The following is a 19,206-nucleotide window of genomic DNA, read 5'->3' as shown; positions in this document are numbered from 1 at the left end:
AACATTCTGGGGTTAAGACTTCAACATATCTTTTGGGGAATGCAGTCCAAATTATAACACTCGGGAAGCAAATAAGTTTGGTCACATAGGTTAACTTCAGAGATGCTGTATGGAGAAACCAAATACTGGAACAGTCCATCAGAGGGAAATAAAAAGAGGAAGTTTATCTGCCCAGAATATCCAATCTCCTGTCTCCCTCTGGTCAAAGTTCATTCAGGGGAAATTAAATCCTCTGCATTTCTGTATTTCATCCTTTAGCTCCCTTGGCAGTTGCTCAGGAGGCAAGGCCTATGACTTGGCATTTCAGCTGAATTTGGAGAGGGTTAGGGAGAGCAGTCAGGTATTCTAGACCTGTGGCTTGTGATCCTCAGGCAGAGAAACTACAGGGGTCTGCATGGAGTCTGTTAGCTGCTATAACAGCCAAGAAAAGCCAGTGGCTAAGGATGAGACAGGTGTTGTGTACATAGGCCCGTGCTCTGCTCAGATGTTGCATTATCAGGAAGGTCTTTTCTGACTACTTTATATCAAATAGAATCCCCTTCATCATCTCTGTATTCCCTGATTTTGCTTAATTGTCCCTTGCAGAGTATCCCCACTGGACATATCCTAAATTTATATATTTATCTGCCTATATCTTATTTTACCCACTACAATATTTCATGCAAGTTGGGTATTTGTCTGTTCTCTGCTCCTCCTTCAGTGCCTAGCATAGTGCCTGACACATTTGTAGGAGCTCAATGAGTATTTACTGACTTAAATGACTGGATGAATTAATGGTGTAAAGAAATGAAAAGGGTTCCATCTCTACAGTCTTTTGGGAGGTAACTGAGTGGGTGGCAATGCCCTTATCTTAGGCACAGACACACCTATCACAAACAGGTCCAGGTCTAGGTTCACCTGAAGGCAAAGCTCCACTGAGGAGCTGACAGATTCAGGGCTGTGAAGTCTCTGGTCCATGAGGCAGAGGAAGGGCTGATAGAGTTGGAATCTCCCCCTTGTAAACTCGAAGAGTTGAAAGGGTGTGGTCCCCCCTGCTCTGCAGAGACACAGCAAAGAATCCAGTTATTTCTTCTTGGCATCTTCCTAAGCCTCCTGAGTTATTTTCTGCCTCTGGAACTGAACTAGTACTTCTAATCCAGAAATGCTAGTAAATGTATCTTCTTTAGTAGTGTGGCACTACCATATTTTTTTATGTGAAAATTGGTGCACCTAAACAAAAGAACTTAACTCATTATTTTATTGTACAGCCAAAATTTTTAAATGAAAACCCTCTGTCTTAAGTTCTGCATGCTCTTGGTTTAATATAATCAATAAGATTTTTAGTCACAAACTCTCTTTTCTGTACTTATTTTCTTTACGGAATCCACTATATAATCTATTTTTGAAATACGCTGGAGCCCACGTTACAGATGAAACGGAGATTACAGATGAAAAGGAGATTGTCACAAATGTTAGGTGGCTGCAATTCACTTGAAATTGTTTTCATGGTAATTTTCCCTATTAATGTGAAAAATGTGTATAATAACAAAGGCAGAGATTTTTCTGAGTTGGATAATATACTATGCTTCTCTCACATAATATCAAAAAGCAATGGCAGCTTGTTATTTCACCAAAATAGATTTACTCCACTGGAAAATAGGTCTAAGACTAATGCTGTCACATGGTGACATTTTCATCCCCCCAAACTATTTACCCAAGCTTGTTATTGCCACTTTACCAAGTCAACTTGAAGAAGTGGCATATGGAACACTTCCACACATAAGGTGGCCTTCGTTCAGGCTTTAGCTCTGGTGTGGTACTGAACCTGATTAGTTCCGCACCTAGTTAGAGCAGAGCAATTCGCTTACCAATAATCACTGGTTCCTGGTTGCAGAGGAACTGTCCCTTCTGAAAATATGGCCAGGTGGAGGATTCAAGCTCTTTTACAGGCAATTCTCCGTAAGCAGGGGTTCAGTGAACTGATAGAAATCACTGCCAGTTTTCTTTACAGAGATCAATATGCTTCTTTAGAATGTAATTTTACTTCTGGAGCAAAAGACTTTTCTTCTCTTTTAGGACTTATTTCCATAACTAAGTCATAAATTTTAACTCTCAATAATATTTTTTTCCAAGAAGGTTTATTTTAACTATGCCTCTTGACTGTGTACTTTAATTTACCTTTCAGTAAAACAGAAGACTATTACTGCACATAGCCTCTTTTTAGGGAATATAAAAACTGACAACTTAAAATTTTACATTAGTTCACTCTGAATCTGGAAACTGGAAGGCAGTCACTAGATAATCCCCAAGGCAATTTTTCGTTGTTTTACATATTACATTGTTTACTTAATTCCAGTGCCCCAGACTGAATATATCTAAAATGAAATTAAAACTAATAGCTAATTCCTTGTTAATTGGCCCTTGTATGCCATAATGATAAAAATACCAAAAATAAGCAATTCTGCTTCTAAAACTCACAGAGGCCTAATATTGAGCTTCTAAATATGGGTCATTTATGACTTTGCCTTATTGATATAATTTTTATGGTATCATAACAAAAATGTTAGCCACTTTCTTATCTCTGCTTTTTGTTGTTTTAAGATTTTAATTCCAATAACCTCCTTCAAATTGACCAATTTTTGAAGTTTTAAACCAAGACCACAAATTTTATTAAAACCCACAAATTTGGCCTCTCCTAGTCAGTTATTTTTAATTATGCATTTCTTTTTCAGAAAGCTCAAGAGACCATGTGAGCTACACTTTCCTAATGAGTGTGGTATTCCTTACAGCTCCCAGGTGAATAGCCCTGCCTGGAAAAGGCAGTTGTGTTGGTTGAGTAGGCACTAATGTTGAAGGTATGGAAAAGAAGTTGGCTTGATTCAATTTTCACTAGCCTGTCACAGATGCTAAATTCAAGTTTCATCTGGGGCACCAAAACAGGATAGATATGAAATTCCAGAGGGAGGTGCTAAGACGCAGGCTTTCAATGAAAATACCAAAGCCTGCTAAGACGCAGGCTTTCAATGAAAACACCAAAGTCCACAACTTCTCACTGAAGGAAGAAATAAAAGTACCTAGGAAGTGGAAACTGAAGGAGGATTTCATAAGGAGTATTTTCTTGGTGAGAGCAGTGTTATGACTCCTACCACCAAGAGTGGGTTAAAGAAGGGCTTCAATGGGCCACTTAGAGAACAGTTCCCTAAAGTTGAGGGCATGGGGACCATGCTCTCATTTGAAGAATGACAGAAGTAGGTAGACATAGAGTGAATGGAGAAAAGATTGTGAGGCCATGTCTGAAATAGTCCTCAGGAAACTTTAGTGTTTCTTGTGGAGGCAGACCTTCCCTTATATCCCATATAGTCAAAATTCATATTTAACAGATGCCAAGACCCTTTAGTATAACAGATCTCAATTGATTGTCACCAGGTTCCCATGAAATTCAGAGGGCAGAGGCTATTTATCTGGATTGTACAGAAATTAATAATCACAATGGTAGTTAAGAGTTATAGAGCATACATTATGTGCCTGGAACTTATGCTGAATCCTGTTATCATCATATTCATGCATAATACCATTAATGTCTCCACTTTACAGACGTCAAAACAGGGTCTTAGACTAATTCATGTAAGGTAAAACAGTAGAGAATGGAGCTACAACTTAATCTTAACTGTCTCCCAAATTCCTAACTTTGGATCTCTGCTCAGATGAACAAAATGGAACTTGGACATTAAGTAACTCACTCAAAGATCTACAACTAGTAATAACTGGCATTAGTGAACTTGGGTCTTGTAACTTTTTCTCATCTCATTGGAGATCTTCAGTGAAGATATCAGCTTTCTTATAGTAAAAGAATTCACTAATCTATAGGAAGAAGATTAAACAAATATTTTTTGTCAATGAAAAAACAGGCCTCAAAGGAAGATACTTTAAATAAATTATATTTTGTAGTTGTTACATTTTTAATGAGGGTATTTTTAAATATATACAGCACTTTTCCCTTCCAAGTAGAAAAAGTAGCCTATAAAATAATGCTTTCAAGTTTGTATGAATGCATGTATCTCTCTGTCTATCTATAGTTGAGCCTTGAACAACATGAGTTTGAACTGCCAGGGTTTCACTCATATATGATTTATTTAGATAAATCCAGATGTACAGTAAATGTACTTCCTCGTACAATTTTCTTTTTTTAAAAAAGACTCATTTATTTGAGAGAGAGCATGCACATGCATGTGTGAGCAAAGGGAGAGGGAGAGAGGGTCTTAAGCAAATACCATGCTGAGCACTGAGGCAGAGCCCGAGGCAGAGCCTCGGCAGATCTGATCTCATGACCTCCAAGACCATGACCCCCAAGATCACGACCCCGGCTGAAACCAAGAGTTGGATGCCCAACGACCGGACAACACAGGCATTCATTCCTTATGATCTTATTAAAAACTTTTTCTTTTTCTAGAAGAAAGAAATTCTTTGTTGTAAGAATATAGTGCACACTACATATAATACACACAATGCAGGTGAGCTGACTGACTGCTATTGATAAGGCTTCTGGTCAACAGTAGATTATTGGTAGGAAAGTTTTTGGCGAGTCAAAAATTATATGTAGATTTGGCCACACGGAGGTGGGGGTTTTGGGGACGCAAGGGTGGGATGGTGGAGGTGTGTGTGGTGTGTATGTTTGTTCCCCTAACCCTGTCTTGGTATAAGGGTCAACTGTATACATAATTGAATGTAAGTAGCTAGTTATATGCATATTTTTATGGATATATATGTGATTGTACTTTTTTAAAATAGAAAATTCAGAATAAAATGCACTAAAGTATTAGAGTTAAATTATTATCTCTAGGTGGTAGAATTATGGGGAACTGTTACTTTTTCTCCTATAGTTTTCTTTGTTTTCCTCCAAAAGATCAATGCATGTTCTTTTTATTTCTTCTACCAGACGGGTTTATTATTTTTTATTATTATTTACTTTTTCAGTTTTGAGATATAATTTGTATATCATAAAATTCATCCATTTTAAAATACACTACTCAATAACTGTTAAATTTACAGAGTTGTGCATCCATCACCACAATCCATTTTAGGACATTTCCAGTTCCAAAAAAAGATTTCTTGGGCCCATTTGCAGTCACTCCCATTCACACCCTCCAGACCTAGGCAATTCCAAATCTACTTTCTGTCTTTATAGACTTGCCTATTCTGGAAATTTTATCTAAATGGAATCACAAAGTATGTGGTCTTTTTTAGTCTGGCTTGATTTACATTCTTTGAAGGAAAGAAAAAGAATAAACACTCTCTGGTTTTTTGCCTTTCCCAACAAAACCAAAAAAAAATCCCTTATTTTCTTCCTCTTCTTAATGGAATGATCATGCAACAGCTCCTTTACTTTTATAATTCTTGACCAGTAGTCAAATCCCTTTTAGACTGCAGGAGTAATTTGTAGAACAGCAAATTTATTCCTGACATTTAAAGGGTTTCTTCTATCTTTCTTCCACCCAAGTTTCCCTATTTTTACATATAAAATTATAACCATTTTGTTCTCACCTGGGCATTTTTTTTACTTCCCTTCTATTCTCATTCTTTTGACTGAACCAGTGACTCCATCTCCAAGTGCAAGGGCTTTGGGACCCAAATCTGGTTCAAGAACCCTCAGTATAGCAGATGGGCTCTTGAGAGCAAATTATCAATCTTTCCTGAGGCTTAGTGTCCTTGTGCTAGTGAGTATACTGGAGTTACTGGTACTTACCACCATGGTGAATGGGGACATATGAGGGCTCTGGGTAAACCTATGATCCAACTGCTGCTCCCTTGAAAGGATATTCTTTAAATAATTCTTCCAACTTCTATTTCAAGGAAAGGCAGATTCCCCATAGAGAAAATAGTGGCTTTGATGTTCCATGCTCCCTGGAATACACATTAGGATCCTTGAGCTCTCACTCCCTCTCCAAGTAGCTCATCAGTGTCTTCCTTGCAACCCAATCAATACTCTCTCTGAAAGTACTGATACATACAATGTACTGTGTTTCATTACATTTTCAGAGATATTTGTCCCTTTTTGTGGAGTACTGCCTTGGGCAGCTGTCCTTCTGGCTTGGCTTCATAGAACGTTCTGAAGATTAAATAAGATAACACTTGTAGAGAACTCTGCATAGCATCTAACGCTTGGTGGATGTTCAATAAATGATGACTATTATTAGTATTATGGCCAAAAACTATGTCAACTCAGAACCTCTGGTAATGACACGTCATATGAAGTCATTTTGCCTCTAATTCCTTACTTACATGTATTCTGAGTGAAGGCATTTTGAGAAAGCATTTGTTTGAAATGTTCTCAATAGCTCTTTATAAATGAATCTTAATAAATACAGGAGACCCATTTCCTCCTTCATACCTCTCTCATTAAAAAAAAAAAACAACAGAAATACATTTGGTACTCTCTGTATACTATAACATTTTAAATATTACTTACTTAAAACATGATAGAAACGAACAGGATGGAGGTCAACCCAGGACAAGTGCTGAGCAGGGAGGGTTGCTGAGGGAATATGCTGGCAGGTCTGAAACCAGATCCTGGCTATTAAGCAGAGGGGAAAACGGCAAATTCTTTGGAGGAGTTTTATTAGGATAAAAGAAATCCAGAATGCACCTGCTGTTTCATTCTCCAATCCTCTGGAAACTTCTCTGAGCAGGGGACTGAGGGCAGGGCAGAAGAGAAAAAAAACCAAAGTGAGGTTAGCTATGCTATGTTTCTTTCTCCATTATCTGTCCCTAAATCACACCATAAATATAAACAGCGTTTGGCAATAATCCAGAAGATTTAACTTGTCCCCAAATTCCTAAATAACTGTTAGAGCTTAATTTGATTTTTGGCAGAATGTAAGCAAACAACTTCTAGGCATAACATTTGTTGTGTGCTCCCTACAGAGACAGGCCCTAGTGACATGTGGGGCCAACCATCCAAGTTCACCTGAGGGCCTTGGGATCTTGCCGGCCCTCCCCAGACCCCCCAAACCTCAGTTCTGCGTGTGGCTCCACTACTCCCCATTCTTAACTGTGTTTCTTTTCATCATGCAAGTGATGGAAGCCCCGGGAGGTCCCGGGCTCAAGGCCAGAGGCTGGGGCTTACCATTCCCTGAGTCACCGCTGATCACCACTGCAGCCCACTGGCTTCCCTTCCCTGCTTCCAACCACGCCTGCACCGGCTCTCCATTCCATTCCAGCCCTACCTCACCCTTCAGGAAAAACTGTCCCCTGGATTCCACCCTCGGTGACTAGAGTAGGTATTCCCACCCCAAGCCACGGTAACCTCCTCTTCATTCATTTTTAAAGCGGAAACGGGAAAGGTGAGCAAAAACCTCCAGCAAGTTTTGACACCCGCTGAGGAAGACTAACGGGTTTCTAAGGAAACAGAGAGGCAGCAGCCATTTTAGTGGCATTCGCCATATGAAAAATATATACTCTGACAGCCACCCCCTCGCCCCCTCCCCACGCGTGGCGCCTTCCCTCCGTCCACGCTTCTGAGGCCCGGAGGTGAGGGGCGCGGCCCAGGTCTCCCCGAGACGTTGCGATCACCTGTCGCAGGTGGCGGGCCACGCAGGGTCGCCCCTCGTCCCCTCCCCGTAGCGGGCGGGACCGCGGGGCTCCCCACCCCCCGGGCGCCGCAGTGCAGCGGCGGGCGGGCGGGCGGCTCGAGCCCTCCCGGTCCCCGCGTCCCGCCCCTCGAGTCCCCTCCCTCGCGGGCCCCCCGCCCGGGAGGCCGCGGGAGCCCGCTGGGAGGGCGGGCCAGTCGCCGCCGCACAGGTCGCGCGGCGGGCGCTGAGGAGCGGGTCCGCGCCGCGGGCTAGGCTGAGGCGGAGGCAAAGCGAGCGCGGGAGGTCGCCGCAGCCGGGGACACCGCGCGCCGCTGCCCAACATGGTCGCTGCGCACGCTGCCCATTCTTCCTCTTCAGCGGAGTGGATCGCCTGCTTGGATAAAAGGTAGCTCCGGCAGGGCCCCCCGCCGAGCCTAGGCTCTGCGGCGCTGCCCCTGCCCTGAGACCGCCGCGGGAACTACCGCCCGGGCCGCGGCCCCTCACCTGGGAGCCCCCGGCCGGGCCCCGCGCTGCGGAGGGGGCTGAGGAGCCGCGTCCCGGCCGGGGTTGGGGCGGGGGGCGGGGAACCGGGACCCCCGCCTCCCGTGGGTGCCACACGCACGAGATTCTTCCACGTGGTGGAGAAAATGCAGGGCAGTGGGGTGTGGAGGCCGCGCCGGCGCTGCAGTCCCCCCAGCCCTCCTTCACCTTGTTGCCCCCCGCGCGCGCCCGCCAGCCCGCCGCCGGCCCGCCGCTCGGGGCTGCGCTCTTGGGTGGGGGGTCATTCTCCCTGGGCATCACGGGACGGAATAGCCTCGTACCTTCTTCCGGGTGTTCAGACCGTAGGGGTAAATGTAATTTAAGTTTTAAGGAGGGGTGAGGGGGAAAGGCAGGTGCGGAGTAACATTCCTTTTTTGTTCCTGAAAGCAAAGTGTGAGGGACCCAGCGGAGCTGTCAAGTGCCTCGCTGAAATTCTCAGCTCCTGCCCCCGCAGCCGCTTGCTCAAGGGCTGTGTTAGGAAGGTCACGCGGGAGGTGTTCTTCTGAATACCTGCTTCTCGGGAAAAGACCCTTACTCTAAAAAATTAAAACCGTAAAACACTGTAACTCCCGACGGAAGCTCTATAATGAGGAGGGTGCCCCGATGTAACTGCGGGCTGCAATTGTTTCCAGGCTCTGACAGCATAATTTTCTGTTTGTCCAGATTGTGGGTTTAACAGTAAACATTACACAGTATGTTAGCAATTATACTTTATTACCCTGATTAAAAGGTGATGCATCTGAACTTTTAAGAACTGAGCGAGAGATCTTGCGGAGTGAACTGCCTCTGAATTTTTGAGTTGGATGCGGCAGGGCAATGATTCATGTCTTGCAGCTATCTGCATGACATCTCTATTTGCATTTGTGTGAAATATTTTGGGCTCTGCCATATTGAAATTTTTACAATTAGCAGATTCGTAACCAGATCAAACTTGAAAATCTTCAGTGTGACATGCTCTGAATATTTTACTATTATAGGGCTTTGTCGAAAAAAATTAATTTGAGAAAAGCTAAATGTGGCTCATTTGAAAAATTAATATATCTGAGAAATAATCTTTACTTTCAGTTACCACACAGTAGCAAGATTTTTTGGCAGGCAGTGCCCTATTTACTCGAAAATGATATGTACTAATATTAGAAGAATTGGTTGCAATAAATAGTAAGAGAATTGAAGTGATGGTTAAATCATACTGAATTATATAGAGGAACTAAGAGCATATTTAAGTGAAGAGCCTGCTAATGTGATAAGTAATCTAAATTTAATAGTTTAGGAAAGATGAATTATAAAAGAAGAGAAAAATCAAGCTCTTGTACTTGACATATAAATAGTAGTGCTTCCTCACGAGTGAATTTTTTTAGATAATAGATTACATATTTCTATTTTCAGAAATGCATGGCATGCCATTTTTTGAACAGTCGGTGATTCACTGGAAATCCTTTAGTCAATAAGTACTTATGGCAAAATCATAGAGCAATACTAAAACAAGTGGGGTATATTTGATTCTGTCTTTTCATAATGTGTATTTGCCCAAAATGATTTTGTTTGAAATGTATTTTTAGAACATAGAGCACAGTCTAATGCCACCATTCATAATAGGGAAAAATAATCTATCAGAAGTGGGAAAAGCCTCCACAAATACTGAGCCTAGCATTCACAGAATGCAGAAAGTGGATAATCAGTAAGTTAAGGGTTTTAGGCCCAGAGCGGACAGCTCTGATATTGGACATGTCACTTTTATTTCCTTGAGTGTCTGAAAAATGGAGATAGAACTATCTGTCTTACCAAAGATTAGTGGACCAAACAACAGCAAATGGCGAAAGTACTTTGAAAACTGTCAAGTGCCATGTAAATATTTTATTTTTTGGTGTTAAGATAACCTTGCATTTTCTGCAGTGTTGATGCTGGAATTCCTTTGAAGAACAGTTAAGGAGTGGCAATCTCATTTTAGAGGGCCACTAAAGGGGTACTTGTTTTGAAGTTGAATTTTTACTTAAGTTGTCTGTTAATTTTGTGGGGGAGGAAGAAGTTAGGACTTTCTAACTGATGGCAGTTAAGACTGCTCTTGGTATTTCTGAGAAATGCAATCTTGTTTGCTTATTCCAGGTACTGTGTTGGCATTGGGGATGCATGGGTGGTGAGGAGGGAAAAAAAATGATGAGTTGCTATTTACCTGGGGGATGGGTGGTAGGGCTGGGATATCTACACACACAACCAACCACAATGCAATGACAAGGGCTTTCACGGAGATGTATGAAATGCTTTGGGAATGCAAAGGAGAGAGTCATCAGCTCTGCTTGGCCGGGATGCTTCCCCCTGGTGCATGCCTGGACCTTGGAGGTTGAGGGAAATTTTATCAGAGAATTTGGGGAGAGCATGCCAAGCAGAGGGAGGAATGTGAACAAAGGCACACAGGTGTGGCATATAAATATGCTAATTTCTTCCCAACCACAAATTCCTCTTGTGACCAAATCTAGAGCATAGGAACGTATGCTCCATTTTTCTAAAACTTTGGATTTACAGACATCTCAAGCATAAAACACACACAAAAAAGAGGGTATGGCACAGTGAACCCCTATGTACTGATTGGGGATATGATGCTGGGACCTTTTCCATAGCAGCAAAATATGGTTTAGGTATAAGCACCAAGCAAGTGGCACCTATTGTGGACAGCTAGAAAAAGAGGGACCCTCGGGCGCCTGGGTGGCTCAGTGGGTTAGGCCGCTGCCTTCGGCTCAGGTCATGATCTCGGAGTCCTGGGATCGAGTCCCACATCGGGCTCTCTGCTCAGCGGGGAGCCTGCTTCCTCCTCTCTCTCTCTCTGCCTGCCTCTCTGCCTGCTTGTGATCTCTCTCTGTCAGATAAATAAATAAAATCTTTAAAAAAAAAAAAAAAAAAAAAAAAAAGAGGGACCCTCTTGGGAATAATAAGAGGAGTTAAAGTAGAAAATGCATGAGTACAGAAGTATATAATACAAGATGAAACAAACAGAATAAGAAAAATAAAGCCTTAGAAATGTTCTGTAGTAATGCCTAGAAGGTTGTAATAGACGGGCAATGCTATATAAACTTACATGGGGGGAGGGAACTGAAAAATATATAGATATACAGATTAGGTTAAAGAAAGAAAGTCCAGAGTTTTTCATGTACCAAGTGTCCAAGTTCTTGGACTATGGTGGAACCAAGGGGATGAGATTGTATAAACACCAGTCTTACAATCGAAAAGACATTGAACATTTGGATGGATAAAAAGATATTGAAAAAATTCTCAGCAGACATATTGTTAAGCAAAACAAACTTACCACTGTTTCACTGATCTTAAAATTTTTTTCTAAGCAGGGGCGGTAATTAGAAACATATTACATGGTACCCACTATTTGGGATTTAGGATATGTAAAATGTCTTTGTGTATGTGTGGGTGTGTCTTTGTGAGCTGATCATTGTTTAATTTTAGTGAAAATATTTTTCAATTAAGGATTTAAGTTTGCCACCTATGAATTTTCGACCCATTTGTAGGTCATAATCTTCATGGTTGGTAAGGCAATATTTCGAAGATACCACACACATTCACATATGTATAGTGAATCACTGCCAGCATTCATCACTGTGGAGCAGGGGCCAGATCCACCAGCTGCTAGCGTGTCTCCTGAGCTAAGAGTTGTTTTTAGATTTCTGAATGTTTGGAAATAAGCCAAAAAGAGATTACTGTTTTGTGACCCATTAAATTTATATAAAATTGCAATTTCAGTGTCCATAAACAAAGTTTTATTGAAACACAGACACACTTATTTGGTTATGTGTTGTCCATGGCTGCTTTCACACTACACTGGCAGAGTTGAGTAGCTGTAAAGGAGATTGTGTGGCCCACAGAGTTTAAGGTATTTAATGCGGGCGTGCCTGTGTGGCTCAGTCGGTTAAGGTCTGCCTTCAGCCCAGGGCATGATCCCGGGGTCCTGAGATGGAGCCCCACTAGGGCTCCCTGCTCAGTGGGGAGTCTGCTTCTCCCCTCCCTCTGCTCCCCTTCCACCCCTGCTTGTGCTCTCTCTCTCTCTCAAATAAATAAATAAAATATTTTAACTTTTTTTTTTTTTGTCAGAGAGAGAGAGAGAGCGTGAACACAGGCAGACAGAATGGCAGGCAGAGGCAGAGGGAGAAGCAGACTCCCCGCCGAGCAAGGAGCCCGATGTGGGACTCGATCCCAGGACGCTGGGATCATGACCCGAGCTGAAGGCAGCTGCTTAACCAACTGAGCCACCCAGGCGTCCCAAATAAAATATTTTAAAAAATAAAAGAAGTATTTACTGTGTAGATCTTTGAAGAAAAAGTTTGCTATGTCCCATTACAGATGAGAGAATCTGGCTGATTGACAGAGAAACCACTGAAAGTAAGGGAAATGGTCTTCATCTGGGAAGGAGTTTACCATATTTGATTTCTCATTCTGCAGTTAGAAGTGTAGCTCTGTGGGACAACCTCAGTTGATAGGCTTATTTGAGGATCACCGGTGATCACAGGCCAAGGCAGAAAATGAAGTCAACGTATAAAAATGTATAAAATGTAAAAGATGTATAAAAAAACAAAACAGCTGAGGAATCCTTTAAATTATTGATGTTTCATTTTTAAAACATGCTTCTTCTACAGTGTCATTGCATCTGACTTAATCCCCAAATAGATGTTGAGTTAACTCTATTGATGTGATTGAATGAAAGTGAAAGAAATCAAGGAACAAATTTGTTAAAAACCAAAGTGCTTTGAGGCAGACATGCTGAAGGGGATGACTCAGAATCAAAGAAGACTCAGACACGGCCCCAGCATTCAAGAAGACTGAAGATCAAAGAGCAGAGCAGAAGGCTGTCACTGGGGAAGGCAGGTGTCGACCCACACCCAGGCATATCCCAAGGGGGTTAATGCTGGTGAATTTCCAGTGTTCACGACTGGTCTTGCAATCTCAGATGCCTGATTTGTCAGCACATCAATAATTAATACATTTTTTTCAGGGGCATATACAAAGGCACCAAACTCTCAGAGACTGTAAAACCAGAAAGACAGTTTATTAATTTGAAAATAGGATGAAAGGGGAAGACACTCACATCCTTCGGCTGATGTACTCCTTCTCTAGGCAAGCTGTGTGGGAGATCCACTTGTTACCAGAAGCTGGTGTTGTACTTTTACAGTGAGAAACAACACTGCCAGGAGATCAGGACACTTACAACTTTTGGCCAACTCACTCTCTTCCTAGAGGAACAGAGCCCAGGAATTGAATTATAATCAGAAGATTGTTCTGGGAATCCTTCAGGACAGCTTGGCTGTCATCTCTTCCAGTTAGATGACCATTACAGGTGCTCCCAGAGCACACTTTGTCCAACACTATAATATCACAAGCCAGACTCCATCACAATTTCCTATTTACTTCTCTTTTGCATCCCTTGATGTCGGTTTCTGTGTTTTATTCATCATTTTATCTTCAGTTTTACTGCAGCACCTTGACTGTAGATAAGGTGTTTATCGGGTAAAGGTGAGATGACCAGATGCATCCTTCTTCTCCGGGATGGAGTGGCCTCTGCAGTCTTGCAAGTGAGTCCTTGCACTGGCCCCACCTTTGTCTTGGAAAAGGCTTGGATGGGCACCATGAGTATCTGTCTCTGCTGCTCCTTTTGTGTTTCCTTGTCTGTTGTGACTACTTAAAAAAAAAATGACATTGCATAACTCTATTCTGATCTATTACAGAAAAAGGTTATTATGGAAAATTTCAAAATACACAAAAAGAAGAGAGAACAGGATGTTTCTCTTATACAGCCCCCCACCCAACAATTATCAACTCACAGCCAATCTTGTTTCATTAATCTCTCCATTCATATCCACTACCTCCAGGATTATTCTGGTGCAAGCCCCAGAACACAGTATTATTTTATCTGTAAATATTTTAGTATATATCTAAAAGGTAAGGACGCTTTATGATGAAAACAATACCACTGTCACACGTTGAGAAATTTGACCTTGGTTTCCTAATATAATCAAATACCTGGTCAGGTTCAGAATTCCCCATTTATCATGTAACCTTTTCTTTTTGCAATTTGTTTGTGTTAGGATCCTCATAGTTTCTATTTAATTGATGATGTTTCTAAGTCTTTTTTAATTTCTGGGTTCTCTTTCTTTTTCTTCCTTATAGTAAATTTGTTGAAGAAACAGGTTTGTTTGTTTGTTTTTTAAAGTCTGAATTTTAATTATGCCTCCATGGTGTCTTCTAATACGCCCCTTTATCCCCTGTATATGCTGTGAATTGATATTTGGATCTAGAGGTTCATTGGATTTAGATACGATTTTCTGGGAACAATACTTTACAGAACTGTTATATACTTACATCAGGAGGCACATAATGTCAAGTGATCACTTTTCATGATGTTAGTGATATGTTGTTTTTAAAGTTTTCTTGGTGCCTGTCTTATATGCAACTTATTGGAGGACATCTCACTGTAGTCCCAAATACATGGGAGCACATGACATATATGTGTGGAGCAATTAGAGGATAACGCAGCCTACTCTGTAATCATGGTTAAATTCTGTGGTGCTGATCCTGACTGCCCTAGGATTTTCAGAAATAGTCAGGCAGAGCTGGACTCAGACTGGAGACACGTGATGGATGGTATGCCCATGGAGTAGTGGGCCAGGAGAAGGATGCCTAAGGTCCATCACACCCTCGGCCCTGCTACCTGGTCTGAACATAGCCTGGGTGCTTTGAAGAGTCTTCAGAAGAAGAATGGTACTCAGCAAAGCAAATTCTGCCTCCTTGTTTTAGTTTATATTTCCCCAGATAGACTCTGGCTATTCCAGTGAGGGCAGAAAGAACAGATTCTTTTTAGTTCAAATTTCCTGTAATTTTTCTATGAATTTTTAGGATTTAATAGCCTTTTCATAGGAGTTGCTTATTTTCCTGGATCACCTTTCCAACCCCAGGCAGCTAGTTTTCCTTTAGTCAGATTTAAATCCAGCTTTATCCATCTTGAACAGTGGCTGTGAAGAATGAATTTTCCTTCCAGCACCTCTAATTCACAGACGAGGGAAAGAGAAAGGGAGAGGAGAGATATTGTTGGGAGTACTGAGCCCGAGGAAAGAGAAAAAGGATGGATGTAACTGGGTGGGGAAGATGACAGAGAAAGACCTAGCCAAGCTTACAAAAGCAAACACTGACTGGTTGGAGTGGAGGGACCTGGCTACCATGTTTACTCAGCTGTGTCCCTGTACATCCGTTTGCTTCCCCTGCACAAAAAGAGAAACAGAGTGTTGTTATTACCCTCTTTTCTTTTCATGCACGCTCTTTCCTGAAGTACCCTTTCGTTTCCTGTGCTTTCACTATGCAGATTACTTAAACCACGTATCCTTGCTTTATCTTCTAGACCAGATGCATTTTTGTCTCTCCACTGGATATTCCCACATCAATGCCCCATTCATATTTTGGAGCAGATATTGTTTTTCCTCACCTACCTCTGCTATAGGGTTGGGAAAGCAAAATACTTACCTCTTAAGCCACCATAGAGGCTAGGTGACTGTGTGGCATAGTTCTGGCCAATGAGACATAGCAGAGTTTTGCTATAGAATTTTGGGAAAGATTTTGCTTTATTGATGAAGAACAGTTGTATTTGCTACCCCCATTCTTCTTTCTGTCTGGAATTATGACCTGAGGCCTAGGCCTTTGGCAACCGTATTGTAATCCCAGAAAGCAGAACCAGGAGAAACACAGACTCTAGTTCTGACTTTAGGTACTAATTTTAGATTAATCATTACCTACCTTCAGATTTTTGATTTTGTGAGGAAACAAAATCCTATCTATTATTGCTGTCGAAAGTATGCCTAATGTAACAAGTTTGTATTCAGCTTGTCTAAAACTGGCTTCTTCTTCCTTGGTCATCCTCTCCGTTAGTTTCTCCTCCTTACTCCTATTTTATGAACACTAATCTAATTCTCAAAACTTTGACCTTTCCTATGTCCCTTTTTACTACTAACCAGTCACCAGTTCTCTTGGCCTTTATATTCTACTGCATTATTCAGGGCCTTACTATCTGGATCTGGATTCTCTCATTGTTTCCCTCTCCCACTGTGGAACATGTGATATATTCAGATCAGCTTCGTTTTAGGGTCAGCCAGACCTATTCAAATTCTGTCACTTTCATCCCTTAGCCATGTAATCTTGGTAAAGTTATTAATCTTTTTGAACCTTAGTTTCCAAATCATCAAATGAGACTACAAAGGCGAAGTATATGGCTGTGTTGACGTTTGTGGGCTAATGCAAGTGTAGCTGCATGATCCTCTCTAAGTAGAGAGCATAGTGTGGGGTTAAGAGTTTGGGAACCAGGGGTGCCTGGGTGGCTCAGTGGGTTAAAGCCTCTGCCTCAGCTCAGGTCCTGATCCCAGGGTCCCGGGATCGAGCCCCGCATCAGGCTCTCTGCTCAGTGAGAAGCCTGCTTCCTCCTCTCTCTCTACTTGTGCTTTCTGTCTGTCAAATAAATAGAATCTTTAAAAAAAAGAGTTTGGGAACCAGACTCTATTGGTTCACATCCTAGTTTTGATTTTATTAGTGGTATAACTTTGGGCAAGTTATTCAATCTAGTCGTTATTTTGTAGATTCCTCAGGATTTTAAAAAAATTTTTTAAATTAACATATGTTTTATTTTTATTAACATATGTTTTATTAACTTACAATGCATTATTTGCAGGGTACAGGTCTGTGAATCATCAGTCTTACACAATTCACAGCACTCATCATAGCACATACCCACCCCAATGTCCATCACCCAACCACCCAATCCCTACACCCCCTGACCTCCGCAGTAACCCTCCATTTGTTTGCTGAGATTAAGAGTCTCTTATGGTTTGTCTCCCTTCCAGTTCCATCTTGTTTCGTTTTTCCCTCCCTTCCCCCTACAAACCCCCACCCTGCCTCTCAAATTCCTCATATCAGTGAGATCATATGACAACTGTCTTTCTCTGACTGATTTATTTTGCTTAGCATAATACCCTCTAGTTCCACATATATATAGCTCCATATATATATATCTCTACATATAGATATATACATATCTATATCTAGAACATATATCTAGTTCCATATATATATAGATATATATATCTATATATATCTACCTATATACCATTATCCATTTATCTGTTGATAGACATCTAGGTTCTTTCCATAGTTTGGCTGTTGTGGACATTGCTGCTATAAACTTTCAAATACAGGTGCCCTTTCGGTACAATACATTTGTATCTTTAGGGTAAATACCCAGTAATGCGATTGCTGGGTCATAGGGTTTCCTCAGGATTTTCTATGTAGACCATCTTTTTGTCTGTGAATACTGGCATTTTTATTTATTTTTTCTGATCTTTACATCTTTTATTATTTACTTTTCTTACCTTATTACATTGGCTAGGATTTCCAGGGCAAAGTGGATTAGAAGGGTGAGAATGAACTTCCTTAAATCAGAAAATACTTCTTTTTCTTCTATTTGTTCTTTCCTTTATTTTATTTTAATTTTAGATTTTATTTACTTATTTATTTGGCAGAGAGAGAAAGAACAGACAGAGTGGCAGGCAGAGGGAGAGGGAGAAGCATGCTCCCCACTGAGCAGAGAGGCTCCCCTCTGAGCAGAGAAGCTCCCCATTTAGTAGAGAGCCTGACATGGGGCTTGATCTCAGGATGCTGGGATCATGACCAGAGCCAAAGCATACACTTAACCAACTGAGTCACCCAGGTGCCCCCAGTTGGTAGAGCCTGCAACTCTTTTTTTCCCCCCTTATTTATTTATTTGACACAAACAGAGCGTTTCCTCTATTTTAAAAAGAGATTGGACAGTATTGATTTTATTTCTTTTTAAAATGTTTTATCGATTATAAAACATATAATCTGGCCAGGAGTTTTCTTTTTGGGAAACTTTTTGATGACAAATTCAATCTCTTTAGTAGTGTGCTACTCAGATTTTCTGTTTCATCTTATATCGGTTTTGATAAGTTGTTTCTAGGAGTTTATCCAGTTTTTCTAAGTTATCCAACTTATTAGCATAGAGTTGTTCGTACTATTCCCTTATTATTCTTTCAATGTCCTTAGAATATGTTGTGATGTTCCCCTTCATGTCTCATATTATTTAATTTGTGAATGCTCTTTTTTTTTCTTAATCAGTCTTGCTAGGAGCTTCCCAATTTTCTTAATCTTTTAAAAAAACCAACTTTTAGTTTGAGAAATTCATTGATTTACATTGCTCCCCCCCCACCATTCTTATTCTACTTTTAGATTCAACGTGATCTTTTTCTGGCTTCTTAAAGATGGAAATTTAAAAATTAATTAAAAATTTTCTTTCCTAATATAAGCATTAAAGCTATGGTGTTTCAAGGTCAGCACAAAGAAGGAAGCACAGTTATATCATTACTTAGCATTTACCAGTGGAAACTATTTCTTCCAGAGAAGAACAATTAATCAAGAAGAATTAATCAAACAGTGGGTAATTGTTTGATTAATTGACCCCTTTAACCTCATGAAAAAGATACCGTGCAATGTGATGAACAGTATCCTCCACGATATCCCAACAGTGAATTCAGCAAGGAGTTTCGTAGGGCTCTCAGTTTATCATGATAGCATAATACCAAAGAGACATTAAGGGAGAGTATTTCTCTCATGGGGCCAATATAATAATATAACTTTCTGATGGTCTGATTTAATCCCAGGATAGTGAATCTCGGAATGCTGAAAAAATAAAATTAAAAAAAAAAATCCCAGGATAGATTTTAAGATATTTTAGAAATGGCTGAATTACTTCACTTCCCGGAAACCCTCCATGAACACTGTTTTTCACATCTGAGCTATTGATAATTAACTGAGCAGCAATGACTTGGAAGTAATATTTCCAATAGATACCTGAAATGCTGATATTTTGTGTTGTTGGTTAGATGAAGAGTAATATGACTTTAAACTCAGCCAAAGTAGATGGAAAATTACATCCTTATTGACAGCCAAACAAGGATATATGTCTTAATTGTGGTACAGGGCTTCTTTTTGAGGATGGGGGGACAAGAGTGTATCCTCAAGGAGGAATGTTGGTGCCACTCTTAATGCACAGACAAATGGTGGTCGACAACCC

At 40.9% G+C, this 19,206-nt stretch overlaps 1 protein-coding gene across 5 annotated transcripts in view; it reads left to right on the top strand.

Moving 5' to 3' along the window:
• Nucleotides 1–7,738: 7,738 nt before the first annotated feature.
• Nucleotides 7,739–19,206, top strand: part of RAPGEF4 (Rap guanine nucleotide exchange factor 4) — a 291,090-nt gene continuing 279,622 nt past the window's right edge. For 3 of the 5 annotated variants that reach the window (XM_013052073.2, XM_004744082.3, XM_004744081.3), the window contains exon 1: nt 7,744–7,953. In XM_013052073.2, the coding sequence (XP_012907527.1) occupies nt 7,889–7,953 (65 nt within the window). In that variant the 5' untranslated portion in view covers nt 7,744–7,888. Of the gene's footprint in view, nt 7,954–19,206 lie in introns of all 5 variants that reach the window. The other 2 variants (XM_045066731.1, XM_013052072.2) reach the window with 2 other exon arrangements.

Source organism: Mustela putorius, unplaced genomic scaffold (assembly GCF_011764305.1).
Source record: "Mustela putorius furo isolate JIRA1106 unplaced genomic scaffold, ASM1176430v1.1 tig00003869_pilon_pilon_pilon, whole genome shotgun sequence".
Lineage (NCBI taxonomy): Eukaryota > Metazoa > Chordata > Mammalia > Carnivora > Mustelidae > Mustela > Mustela putorius.
This window is presented reverse-complemented; position numbering and strand designations above follow the sequence as displayed.